The 14295-nt window shown below is 40.1% G+C and overlaps 1 protein-coding gene across 10 annotated transcripts in view; it reads left to right on the forward strand.

The window, feature by feature from the left end:
• The window catches only part of LOC105989531 (putative RNA-binding protein Luc7-like 2), a 61546-nt gene extending 52967 nt beyond the window's left edge, over window positions 1-8579 (forward strand). For 6 of the 10 annotated variants that reach the window (XM_013021617.1, XM_013021619.1, XM_013021625.1 and 3 more), the window contains 2 exons: window positions 2717-2908; window positions 7295-8579. In XM_013021617.1, coding sequence (XP_012877071.1) covers window positions 2717-2908; window positions 7295-7472 — 370 coding nt within the window. In that variant the 3' untranslated portion in view covers window positions 7473-8579. The remainder of the gene's footprint in view (window positions 1-2716; window positions 2909-7294) is intronic. The other 4 variants (XM_013021624.1, XM_013021618.1, XM_013021620.1 and 1 more) reach the window with 3 other exon arrangements.
• The last annotated feature ends 5716 nt before the right edge of the window (window positions 8580-14295 follow it).

Genomic DNA, 14295 nt, shown 5'->3' on the forward strand with positions numbered 1-14295 from the left:
AAAAAAAAAAAAAAGATCCCTTTACCCACTCCCAGACAAACAGGTTTTATCTATCCTTTTAACGTGGTAAGCTTTCATCCACTAAGTTTTCATCCACTTCATGGCTATCTCTTTGCTTATGCCTTTCACTTCTGTTTACATGCCATCTTAACAGAAAGGTGGCTGAGGGTGTGGCTCAAATGGTGGAGTGCTTAGCTAGCAAATCCCTGAACCACACTACCTACAGAGAGAGAAAGAGTGAGAAAGTGGGTTCCTTTAACTCATGCTTGAAATCCTTGTGACTCAGAAGGCTGAGGTCTGAGCATTGAGGTTTAAAGCCAGGTGGGTAAGAAAAGAATCCAAGACCTTTATTTCCCATTAACCACTAAAAAGCCAGAAGTAGGGCAGGGGCTCAAGTGGTAGAGTTCCAGTTTTGAGCAAAGAAGCTCAGTTCATAAGTTCAAACCCTAGTACTGACATAAGAAAGAACTTTTTTGCCTGCTAAAAAAATAATTAGCACACATATCTCTGTCCCTTCTTTGTGTGTGTTTGCAAGCTGGTACTAAGACTTGAACTCAGGGCACTCTGCCACTTGAGCCACACCTCCATCCTGGATTTTTGCTGGTTAACTGAAAATGGTGTCTGATGGACTTTTCTGCCTGAGCTGGCTTCAAACTGACTTTCTAGGTTCCACTCTCCTAAGTAGCTGGAATAATAGGTGTGAGCTATATTCTTTACCAAGACTTAGATGTCTGTAGACTACTTACTAGAGTATAAGTTATAAGAAGTCAAGGAGTTATTGCTCAATCTTTCTAATATCTAGAAAAGTTCAGTAGCACCTAGTAAATAGATTTTTCCAGGAATAGTTGTTTATATTTTTAAACTTGAAAACACTTTGCATTGGAAGAAATACTTTCATAATAATTAGCTCAAAATGAGTGGGTAAGCGGAATAGTATTTGATGAAACTTATAATGAGTCTTAGTCTTTTCCCTCTGCTCCTTTTAGAAATACTCAGTTGTGGAACTATTTCGTTCAACTGTCATGCTAGTCCACATGTGCTTTATCTTTGAAATGTTGACATAAGCTGAATGGTAATATAGCAAAATAATCATTTAAAAATGAACTGTATCCTGTATCAACCAAATAATTGTATTTGAAACAGTTATGTGAAAACATCACATTTTAAAATGACTTAAAAATTTTAACTGCTTTAGTGAAGTGTAGTTTGTATGCATACCATAAAACCCAATTTTAGTGAGTCCATGATTTTTTTTTTTTTCCAGTGTCAATCCTGGGGCTTGAATTCTGGGCCTGGGTGCATCCTTGAGCTTCTTTGCTCAAGGCTACTGCTCTACCACTTTGAGCCAGGTGCCACTTCTGGCTTTTTGGTGGTTAATTGGACGTAGGAGTCTCTCCTGCCCAGGATGGCTTTGAACTGTGATCCTCAGATATCATCCTCCTGACTAGCTAGGATTATAGCCGTGAGCCACCAGCATCTGGACAGATTTTTAATGTAAAATGTTCATAAATGTAAATGCAGCTTAAAGTATCTATCACTTCGTGGGGGGTGGGGAATCTGGTGATGTTTTTGGTTTGGTTTGTTGCTTTTGTTTCCTCATTTATTTACTTGCAGCAGAAAAATCACCGTGGATTAGTTTAGTTTAAGACTAGCAAGCCTTTGGCCTCGGCTGTTCCCAGATGCAGTTTCTAGGCAGATGCCACTGTGTCAGGCTTCTGTTACTCACTACCACTTTTAGCCAAGCACCACTTCTGGTTTTCTGGTGGTTAATTGGAGATAAGCGTCTCACAGACTTTGCTGCCCAGTTTGCAAACTGTGATCCTCAGATCTTAGCTTTCTGAATGGCTAGGTTTACAGGTGTGAGTCATTGGCGCCGGCTCTTGATTTCTAAAACAAAATTAAATGTTTTTCATCCCTTGCTTGCCCTCACATACCTCTGTCTTCTGTTTCATCTCTACCCTCATCATATACATTTACCTACTCCACATGTTAGTAGTTTGTGAGCTGATTGAGCTTACAAAGGTTTTTTCTCTTTCTATATGCCCATGTGCTTCCTCCCCCAGTTGGGAAAAGTCCTGTAAAATGAATTGAGTGGGCAGTATTCTTGCTCTGGAGGTGGCCTCACACATGCACTTTACCGCTTGAGCCTGCCTCTGGCCCTTTTTTACTTCAGTTATCTTTGCTTGAGGTCAGGTCAGCTTTATACTATGATCCTCTTCTCAACCTCCTATCTAGCTGAGATTACTGGCACCACCCTGCCCAGCCTCTGAGAAATAATATTTGCATGTTTTTACCTCCAAAATTATATATGCTATATGAATATTTCACATAGTTTGACTTGCACTGTGATTTGATACATTTATTACCATATAGCACTGGTGGTATGGATTGCTTCCTTCATTTTTCTTATATTCCTAATGTGTAAAAACAAAATTTTCTTTTGATGTACTTAGAACTGAACTGCAGCTAGGCAAGCACTTTACCACTGAGCTACACCCTCTGCCCACTGTTAAAAATTTATAAAATACTGACTGAGAATGAAATTATGGTTTGTGTTTTCAAATACTACTACATAGTAACCTCAGCAACATATTTTAATGGCAGGCTTAGGTGATTTGGAATAGTGTTGGCATTAAAGCTACTAAAGATCAGTTTCTCTTTAAAGAAAAATGTTGTGCTGGCAAGTCTGAAAATGAAATCAAATCTTGTTTTGTAGATCCAGGTCCAGAGAACATCGCAGACACCGGTCTCGCTCCATGTCAAGAGAACGCAAGAGGAGGACACGATCCAAGTCTCGGGAGAAACGTCATCGCCACAGGTCCCGCTCTAGCAGCCGTAGCCGCAGCCGCAGCCACCAGAGAAGCCGGCATAGTTCTAGAGATAGAAGCAGAGAGCGATCCAAGAGGAGGTACTGACGTGCTGGTCAGAGGACACGGAGCTACCTTTACGTTTTAGCCATGTGTTTACTTGTTACCTATGTTTAGAGTTTAGATTATTGGTTTGAAACTTGCACCTGGTAATATGTACACATTTCTGTGTCAGTGTATAAATTTTTTCTCTCATATGGGTAATTCCTAAAGAATTACATATGAGCCAGAGCAAGAAATTGGAAGTGATATGTGCAGAGGTTATTGCTTTTCTCTACTTACTATGTCCTGGAAAACAGTATTTTACAGGCAAATGATTCTAGGCACTAATGTTCTTGAGTTTTTTCAGTATGTATTAACAAATTAAGAGTGTCTGAGACTCCTTTCATTAAATGAGTTGTTTAGCTATGATTGTTTTCCAATTTATTTGAAGTGGTACACTTTTTTGAGCAGACATATTCTAGTATATTCTTGTTTAATCTGCACAATAGGTAATGAATTATTATGTACACCTATGGCCTGTTGGGCAGATTCAGTTTTAAGGAAGCTACATTTATTGATATGACTCAAAAGGTGCAATGAGGGCAGACATTGGGAAAGGTGTAATAGTTAAGGACCTGATATCTAGTTAGAGCAGAGAAGGCATTAGAATGTGGTAGACAGGAGTTTAGCTCCCAAAACTTCTCAGGTCACATAGTAGCCCTTAAACCAGGAAATTTCTATGGAAGATAAACTATACTTAAAATTGCCTTTTCTTTTGACATCTCATCTATTCTTAAGTACATATAGAATAAAAAATTTTTTGAGTGCCTAGTGCTTATTAGTCTTACATTTCTAACCCATATCATAGAAACCTGATAAAGTTTATTATTTTTAATTTTCAGCTACCCATTCATCCCCTGAAATCATAGGCTGAGTTGCTTAACAGGCTGTCAAGCAGTATTTTATTTCTTATATTTCTGGCCATGTTCTAAGTAGTCCTTAAAATAACCAGTAAGAACTTTATAGTTTTGTTTTGTTTTTAAAATATATAAGGTCTCAGTGTATAGCCCAGGCTGGTCTCAAGTTTGCAGTCTTCTTTCTTAATGCTGGGATTAGAGGGATGTGTGTCGTTCATGCCAACACTCCCCCCCCAACGCCTTCTCTGGTTTTAAGAATCATACTTTGTACTACACTTGGCTTAGTAAAAAACAAAAATAATAATAATAATGTAGTAAAGGAACTTTATTCAGGTTTCTCTAAGAGGTTTATTGTATGAATTAAAAATTCTGTTAACCACAGATTATAAAGTGCTAAACTGGGTTTTATAGAGTGATTTAAGTTTAGATGAAGAAATACCAGAGTATTAAAAAATAGCTTCAAGTATTTCATCAGACTTTTAATGTAATAGAAGCAGGTAGGAAAGATATTTGCAGACCACTTTCCTCATACTCTTGACCTGAATTGTAGACGCCACCCTCAGTGTAAATGTCCAGATACAGAATTTAAAAAAAATTCATTGTCTTAACCTGTACGCTAATTTTTAAGAATCACTCATCTAGATGGTGGAAGATCCAGTCGATTTCTTAAGTTGAAATGTCTAGCTGTCACTGTTTCTGGTGTTTTAAGCTCTCATGTCTTTATTGATGGTGGAGATGGGAGGGATGGGCATGGAGTCTTGGTCTCTGAGATTGTGTCATTGTTATTCCTGTAAAATTGTTTAGGAAAAGTTTCCCACCATACCACATTAGCACTCTCACCTGAGATTCTCAGCATGTGCATAAAGAGGAATATTTTTGTAAAACTATTAAAATTTTTTGTTTTCTCAAGAGCCCTTCTCATCTTTCAATTCAAATGTACTCTTTAAAATGATAATTGATTTTACCAAATATTAGCAAATAATCGATATTAGATCCTTCTTGTTATTCCATATAACATCGTTATTGCTGCATGTGAATTAAGTTTTTTTAGGTAAAAATTTCCATTAAAAATCCTTTGATGTTTTGCTGTCTTCTAGCCCCTGCCATGAAGTACTGGTCTCTGATAAAGTACATTTCTTTTTGTGATCTTTCCTTGGTAGCAACTCCCCCAGGTCAATAGGGTCTTTTTCAGGTTTCTGCTTAAGTCTTTTTCTAATGTGTGTAGAGCAGACTTTAGAGAGAGGTTGCTAAGGGTCCAGTGGCCTTGACCAACCAAGTAACTTAATTATCCCACCTGTTTTTCCCTATCTCCTCAGTAGAGAGAGAGAATTTCCTTTATCAGGCTCACAGAAATTTAAAACAGGAAACTGCCCCTGTGTGGGACATTGTGATCTGCCAGAAAACACTTTATTAGGTGGTCCTCTTATCTGTCAATTATTAAGACTTGGGATTTGCCAGAATCTAATGTCCCTTATTCTTAGTTACCCTATTACCTTATTTCATATTCCTTCCCTTCAAAGGCTATGAAGGAAGCCTAGTATATAGATTTGCAACCATTAGACTGTGATTTTCTTCCTTAATGGATCATTTAAATTGTCTATTAAAACCTTAAGTAGAATGTTTAAAATTGGTATCGATCACTAGGTTAATGGCTCATGCCTGTAACCCCAGCTACTCAGGTGGTCGAGATTGAGAGGATTGTAGTTCAAGGCCAACTCTGCAAAAAAATTTAGCAAAATATCTTAACAAACAAGCTTGATGGTGTTTCACATCTGTACTCCCAGCTGTGTAGGAGTGTAGGAGGATCATAGTCCAAGACCAGCCTTGGGAAAAGCTTAGAAATGATATAAAAATAACCAAGACAAAGTAATGGAGCCATGGCTCAAGTGCCCAAGGCTCAGAGTTTAAAGCGCTCTCCCCTAAAGAAATTAGTATTAATCTTTCAAGCTTTATTTTTAAAAAATTTAATCTGGTTTGTTAGTTTTTTTGTGACTGTACCAAAATAATGCTTCTGAAAACAGTTATTGGAAGCATTTATTTTGACTCATGGTTTCAGAGATTCAGTTCATGGTGAATGAACTGGCACTTCTGGGGTTGTGCACGGTGAGATAGATCATGATAAGAACCAGGAAATAGGTGTTGAGAGTGCAAGGAAGGGGCCCTGAGACAAAACAATACCCTTCAATGGCCTGCTTCCAGGCCCTATCTCCTAGTAGCTGTTTTTCAACTATGACCTCATCATTTATTGATGAGGTTAGCACCATCATGATCCAGTCACTTCTCAGTACCACTGGCTGGGGACCAAGCCTTTAATATATGAACCTCTGGTGCCATTTTATATCCAAACCATAACACCTCCTTACTATATTTCAAAAAATGGAGTAGTGTACGTCCCCCTATTATCCCCCCCCCCCCCGCCTTAGGGTTACCTGAAAGTATTGTTTATTCAGAGCCGGGGTTGTTGCTTAGTGGTACAGCAATATTTAGCGCATGTAAGATCCTAGTTAAATGCCAGCACTCCTCTCCCCCCCCCACACACACATGTCCAAAAAAAAAGGATTCTTCAGGTCTTGACAGTGCCTCAAGTCCTAATTCTGAACGTGGACTAAGTTGAAATAACTGTGTAAGAATTCTGTATCACCTGTAAACATCTTTGTTGCTGGTCAATTTAGATGTAGAATTTATATCTATAGAAGATCCTCTCTCTAATCTCAATGTCCTGTGGTTTTCCTTGTGATTGAATATGCTTTGTTTGGTATACCTATTTCAGTGAAGATAGTGGCACAGAGGAGGTAGTAATAAGAAACGATCATCACAATTTATTAAGTATAGCCATCTTCTGTCTTCCATGCTTAGTTTGATGAGTTAACTCAGGAGGGGCAAAGCAGCTTTTTATATTAACGTGGTTATTTAAAGCCATACTGTGTTTAAGTCAGGTGTTGGCAAACTGTTCCCTATAGGCCAAATGTTGCCTGTAGTTTGTTTTGGTACAGCCAGCAAGCTATGGATGGTTTTACATTCTTAAAAGTTGACACAAAGGAAGGGAAGTATAATACTCCCAAAATCTGTGGACCTGCAACACCTCAGATACTTAGTATCATTTTGGCAGAAAAGACTTATAACTCCTGTACCAACTCATTGATTTCTATCCAGTCTGGAATCTTAGGTTCTCAAATATTGTTTTAAGTATCTGCTGTCTTTCACTTTCAAAAGCCATTATCTCTACATTATATTAAATGTTTTTATGAATTTCTTGAGCTATATGGTTGTCTCTGAAATATTTAAAATATCTTCTAAGTCATTATTTTAGCTTATGTTTTTTGACACATAGCTGTTTGTTGCCACACATCTTGTTTTACTACCCTTATCAACTATGGTAGTGCTCTGTCAGAAAACTGACTTTTTCTTAGATGTATTTTAATATATATATATATTTTCCAGCTATCAATACCTTAGAATTTATCCTATTCTTTTATTTGGATTTTGGGTTTCCCAACATATTTTGCTCCTCAAATTAATATTTTTCAGATCCTCAAAAGAAAGATTCAGAGACCAAGACTTAGCATCACGTGACAGAGACAGGAGTTCAAGAGACAGATCACCTCGTGAGCGAGATGGAAAAGCTAAGAAGCGGTCCTATGAGAGTGCTAATGGCAGAGCAGAAGACAGGCGGAGCTCAGAAGAGCGGGAAGCAGGGGAGATCTAATTAGTGTGTACATATCTTCGATCCTTAAGCTTCCTATGGAGTTACATACTATTGTTTAGTTTACAGCTGTTCAGGGTGACAGTGAGCAGTTCTAGACACTGATCCAGCCAGGCTAGATGTACAATATCTAACTGAAAATGAACTGAAAATGTTTTCCTGATGAAGCCTAAAACTACATCCATAGTTTCTGGTGAACCTGTAATACAGTTCTGAAATACAGTTTTATATAATAAGATGCTGATCTCTCTATTCTTTCAAATAGGAGTGATAGTGAATGAATTGTGTTATTTGCCTTGGGATCTTTTGACCATTTGTAAAATGCTGTCTTCCTTTCTACTCCAAACAGCAACAGCTTTGAGAATTTTCTTTTTACTTCTCTAACTTTTGTATCCCCCAATACTTGCACCCTCCAACTGTGAAAGAAAGGGAGGGATAGGGAAGCAATATAATTTCTGTTCTAAGGTTCTATTCCCATTATTAATTCATAGTTGATTATGATTCAAGCATTATACTGGAATGCGTGCTGCCGAAACTCAACATATGGGGATTATTTTGTTTGTTTGATGGTGGCTATTTAGAGTTGGATGTTGAACAGCTGTTGGCATTACATACTTTTGCTTTTTTACTGAAATCTTCAAATCAGACTAGTCTTGATTTTTTTTCTGTTCCATTCAATTACTATGTTTAGGATGTTCTGATGGGGGTGGGGGCAGGGACTCTTTCGTAATAAGCACTTGTTTTATTTTGTGTGTGTGTGCAGTATAAAGGCTACACTCGTATTGTAAAAATAATAATAAAATCAAAGAATCACCACCACCATCGTTAAACTGTAACTTGTCTAGTAAATTGTCACTAGAACTATTTGTTGTATTTCCTGTCTGTTACACTGTTAACAGTGCCTTACTGTACAAGGCACCCAAGGAAGGAAATATGTACTTGCAGATTCAGATGAGCTGTGCTTTGTCTGGGCCCCTTGCTGACTCCACTACTTCAGGGCTGTCTGTAATAGCTACTGGAGAGAAAGGCTGCACCTATAGAAACCACTGAGGGTTTCCTTTTGTACTTCTTATTCAACAAACCTAAATAAAGAGAGTATGTAACCAACATAGTGAAACCAACAATTTCTGAATGAAAGGCCTGTATACCCACCGGTGACTCACATAGTGACTAGTGTCATGTGTAGAAAACGTGAGGAACAAAAATACATTAAGTAGAGCAATCAGTGAACAAAAGCAACCAAAATCACCTTTCAAGAACTATTTCTTAGCAAAGTATGGTGACATGCTTACAACTGCCAACATTCAGAAGTCTGAGGCCAGGAGGATTGTAAGTTTTAGGCCAACCTGGGCTACAGTATAGTGAGATCCTGTCTCACAAGAGGGTGGGGGTGGGGGTGGAGACTTTCTTTGGTCCAGAATTTGACAAATTGATATTACAGAGGACTCTTTGAATAGGAAGCTGCTGCTGTTCTGAGTTCCTTTTATATCCAAAAGTGACACTTAAAGCTGATGTGGTGATGCATGTAATCCTAGCACATGGGGCTAAGGAAGGTAGATCATGAGTTCAAGGCCAAATTGGACTATGTATCAAAACACTGTCTTGAGTGAGAGGGCTCCAGTTGTTCGTTTACCCAGTAATGCCACACAGCCACTCTGAAATAGAAAGATCCTAGAGTCTTAAATCTCATAGTGTTGCCGGGGGCTCACGCCTGTAATCCTAGCTACTCAGGAGGCTGAGATCTGAGGATCGTGGTTCAAAGCCAGCCCGGGCAGGAGAGACCGTGAGACTCCTATCTCCAATAAACCACCAGAAAACGGGAAGTGGCGCTGTAGCTCAAGTGGTAGAGCGCTCACCTTGAGCTGAAGAGCTGAGGGACAGCGCCCAGGCCCAGAGTTCAAGCCCCACAACCGACCAAAAAAAAAAAAATCTCACAGTGTTTAGTACTTTTCTGATAGTCTGGTGGTTGGTATTATTTATGTAGTAATAGGTTTAGTCATATTTGCAAAAACATTTGACCCCATAGAGTATAAACATGCTGAGTTTCCTTGGCATCCACGGCATTAAGAGAAAACCACAGTGAAAAGCTTATGTTAGACTTGTTAGACTGTCATACCTTGATTATTAAGCCCAAGCCAACGTTAACTTCCTCAGGTTTCCTTTTTTTTTCTTCCAAGTGTCATTTTGAATTCATTTCCCATTCAGATCATCACTTTTAAGATGCTCTGTTCAGGCAGGAATATACATGGATGTTTTAGGCGAAGATACCTTAAAGCGTGGTCTCCAAATATTCTATATCAGAACCACAAATAAGTGAGTTGACAGTAACCACATCTAAAAAAGTCCAAAATTAGTTGTTGAAGATAAGTTAGACCAACAATGAGGTAACTACTCATCTATAAGGATGGCCCAAAGTAAAAAACACTGGCAACACCAAGTGTTGATAAGGGATATGGAGAAACTGGAACTTGGTCTTCCTGATAGGATCAAAAAATGGCACATGTTTAGAATTTTCTTATAAAATCCCAGGGACAAAAGGAAAATTTGCCTAGCTCAAGGAGAACCAAAAGTTTATTGCTAAAAATAACTTTGGTCAGTTATGGGGCTTGATCTCAGAGCCTGGGTGCTGTCCTTGAGCTCTTTTGCTCTGCCACTTTGAACCACACTGCCACTTCCAGTTTTTGGTTAACTGGAGATAAAGAGTCTCCTGGGGACTTTTCTGTCCAGGGTGGCTTTGAACTGTGATCCTCAGGTCTCAGCCTCCTGAGTAGCTAGGATTATAGGCATGAGCCACTAGCACCAGCTAATAGCAAACGTTAGAAACCTGTGTCTTCACTGGCAGTATTTATTAGAAGTTCCATGTTCCCACATATTCAATTCTTGGGCTTCCCTGGGCCAAGCAGATCTACTTTGCCATTACAGGCTAGCTTTGCCTGTTCTAGAATTAGTATGAAGAAAATTAGCCAGGTGTTATCTCTTGTGTCTGGCTTCTTTGGCTCAGTGTGCTTTGAGTAGATATTGACTGGTCACAACATTAGATTTCAAACAATAGCAGTTGGCAGTGCTTAGAAGAGCCAGGGACAGTTAAATCCCATGTCAACCAACCTCTTCCAAACTTATATTCTCTGGAAGAGAATGATGGGCTTTGAAGGAGAGATGGGACTTTATGGGAATTTATCCCAAAGGAAAAACTCAAGAACCATTTCTGGAATTAGTTGTTCTCACCTAGGCTTCCCACTAGAATCTTATGACCCTTTTTATCTGAATTATTATTTTATTTTGGAAAATGTGATTTTGGGGGGGGCAGTCCTGGGACTTGAACTCAGGACCTGGGCACTGTCCCTGAACTTACTTTCTCAAGGCTGGCACTCATCCACTTGAGCCACAGTGCCACTTCTGGCTTTTTTTCTGTGTATGTGGTACTGTGGAATCCAACCCAGGGCTTCATGCATGATAGGCAAGCACTCTACCGCTAAACCACATTTTTTTTTGTTTTTTTTTTTAATCTAAAAAGTATAAAAAACGTCCCCTGTCACCTTATGCTGCAGTGGCAGTAGCTTAAATTTTAATGTATGTGCAGTTGAGTACATAATCTTCAAAGTGGAGCTTGTTGAGCTTTAGCACATACAACCTCCCATACCTGTTGGGGGGAGACCATTGTCCCAGTGCTGGAATGTTCTCTGTTGTGCCTCTGCACAAACCAGAGAACCATTCTGACTTGATTTAGGCAACCCTGTCTCTTCATTCCCAGTACATGTCCCAATACATGTCTGCATATTTCTAAACCGTACAGCCATACTGCTGTTTCTTTGCCAACGTTGGACAGTGTGGCTTCCTAGCAGGGTGGATCAGAAATTCTGTTATTCTTAAAAGTCTGAGCTAGCCATCTAAGAAGAGTCCTAGGCATCAGATAAAGGTTTTAATCTCAACAGGTGATTTCAAGGGGCACCAGGCGGGAAGCCCCATACTTGGCTCAAGAGCTGGATGTCCAAAAAGACCCTAAAACAACCACCAAAATACAAATTAAAACCCAGCCAAAACCCTCCATGTTTACCAAGAAGGACTATTCAAATTCAAAACCTACTATGGTATCAAGCTCATGGAGGTTCTTTTTCCTTTTGTCAATTGTGGGGCTTGAACTCTGGGCCTGCGTGTTGTCCCTGAGATCTTCAGCTTAATGCTAGCGCTCTACCACTTGAGCCACAATGCCACTTCTGGTTTTTCTGGTGTTTATTTTTTATTTATTTTTTTTGGGTCTGGTCGTGGGGCCTGAACTCTGGGCCTGAGCGCTGTCCCTCAGCTCTTCAGCTCAAGCTAGTGCTCTACCACTTGAGCCACAGAGCCACTTCCGGCTTTTTCTTTTTGCTTATGTGGTGCTGAGGAATTGAACCCAGGGCCTCAGAGGCATGCAAGGCAAGCGCTCTACCACTGAGCCATCTTCCCAGCCCCTCTGGTGGTTTATTGGAGATAAGAGTTTCACAGACGTTGCTGCCCAGGCTGGCTTTGAACTGCGATTCTCAGATCTCAGCTCCTGAGTAGCTAGGATTGTGGGCATGAGCCACCGGCGCCCAACTGCTCATGGAGTTTTGGAGAAAGAAGAAAGCCAGGAGAAACTCAGGTTGTTTGGTTACTACATGTTTAGTATGCTCTTTTGTCTTTTCTTTTTTTTTTGGTACTGGGGATCGAACCCAGGACGTTGCACTTGCTAGGCAAGTGCTTTGCTACTGAGCTACATCCCAGCCCTGTTTAGTATGCTCTTAACATTGTGAATGTTTAGGGTTCCAGTGATGCCCTAACCAGAGTTCTGAGGTGGTCACGATTTCCTTGCCCTTTGCTCTGATACAGAAAGCAGTTTGATCAGTTTGACCTGGTTCTGTCAGTCCCATTTCCAGTAGTGTTCCTGCATGTAATTGTGAGCGCTAGCATCTTCTTTGTTCTTGGCTAGTATAGACAGATCCAGGCTCCCTACCCACAGCAATGAGACCCAGGGATGGGGCTCCTGTGCCTGTCCTCCTGCATGGAGCCTTCTAGATTCCCTGTCCTCCACCTGGCTACCCAGGTTTTGTGCAGGTTGAGCACTGGTGGTCATGCCTATAATCCTAGCTACTCAAGAATCTGAGGATTGAAGTTCAAAGCTAGCCTAGGTAGAAAAACCTAAGACATTCTTACCACCAATTAGCCAGTAAAAAGCTGGAAATGATGGTGTGGCTCAAGTGTTAGTGTGTCAAGCCTTGAGCAAAAAAGCTCAGCCAAGGGGCAAGCCCTGATTTAAGTAAGCCCCAGTCCTGGTATGCACACATGCGTGATATGGACTTGAAATAGCCTGCTTCAGTTCTCTGTATAAACGTAGGATGTCTTTATTAGCTCCTCCCTCAAAATTCCCCCTTTCAGAATATCACAAATGAGATATGTATGCACTTCTGCTGGTGGGGATTACATGTTATGTATCCACACTTGCTTTATTTTATTAGCATGTAGTATTTGTACAGTGGGCTTCCATTGTGATACATATTTCTATAAATGCACATAAATGTACTCTAACCAAATGGAACCCTTAATTACTATTCCTCATCCACTCTTCTCCCTCAAAACAGTTCCAGCAGGTTTCATTTTCATACATGTGTATTAAATTCAACCCTATTCACTCCCCCTTTCAAAACCTTGTTTCTTCCTCCCTGCTCCTGCTAGCTAGTTCTTGGCTTTTCTCTTTTTTCTTCTAGTCTTTGGCACTATTTTTGATTTTTTTTTTTTTTTTTGCCAGTCTGGGGCACTGACCCTGTGCATTTGCTCAAGGCTAGCATTCTACCACTTGAGCCACCGTGCCACTTCAGGCTTTTTCTGAGTAGTATATTGGAGGTAAGAGCCTTATGGCCTTCCTTGCTTGGGCTTGCTTTGAACCATGATCCTCAAATCTTAGGCTCCTCTTGAGCTAGGATTACAGGTGTAAGCCACCAGCACCAGGCTGCTCTTTGCTTTTTTTTTTGTCTGACTAGAAGCCATTGGAAAGGCTGTAATATAGTTCAGTATTTAGTGATTGCATCTATTTGGACATTTTCTTTGCTAACATGCCTATTCCTGTCTCTTGCAGGATCTGCTGCATTCTTAACCACTATTATGCCCTGAAAATTGTGTATTTTACTTGAGTATCATCTATGAAATAGGGATAGGAATGCAAGCATGGAAGATTCCTACTGCTTGTTTAGTCTTCCCATACTTCCTGTCCTTGTCAGGAAACTCACTGTTCTCCAACAATAGTCATGTTCTAGCACAGTGTGGAAATTTCCATTCTAATCACAATGTGATCACTCCTGGACACAGTCCAGTGGTCTAAAGGTGAGCACCTAGCTCACTTAAGACAGTCAGAGTCCCTCCTATGATTAGACGGTTCCAACTTGGATTGGCTATTGCCTTGAATTGAGGACATGCAAATTCAAGCTCATGGGAGCCATGTTGCCTCCACATTCCTAAGGAGCAGTTAAAGTGGGTCAGGACACACAGAGGAGGATGGCTACAATAACATAGCAATGTCTGCTGTTCCTCTCCAAATCTACTTGTTAGAAGGAAAACAGGATGCAGAAACTTAAAATTTCAGTACAAATGTGCCAGGTACTGGTGGCTTATTCCTATAAGGAGGTTGAGTGATCTTAGGGTCACAGTTCAAAGCCAGCCTGGTCTGAAAAGTCTGTGAGACACATATCTCCAGTTAACTAGCATAAAGCCAAGAGTAGATAATCCTAGCAACTCAGGAGGCTGAGATCTGAGGATTGAGGTGTTTTTTTTGTTTTTGTTTTTGGTTGGTTGTGGGGCTTGAACTCTGGGCTTGGGT

Source organism: Dipodomys ordii, unplaced genomic scaffold (genome assembly GCF_000151885.1).
Source record: "Dipodomys ordii isolate 6190 unplaced genomic scaffold, Dord_2.0 Scaffold56, whole genome shotgun sequence".
Taxonomy (NCBI): Eukaryota; Metazoa; Chordata; class Mammalia; order Rodentia; family Heteromyidae; genus Dipodomys; species Dipodomys ordii.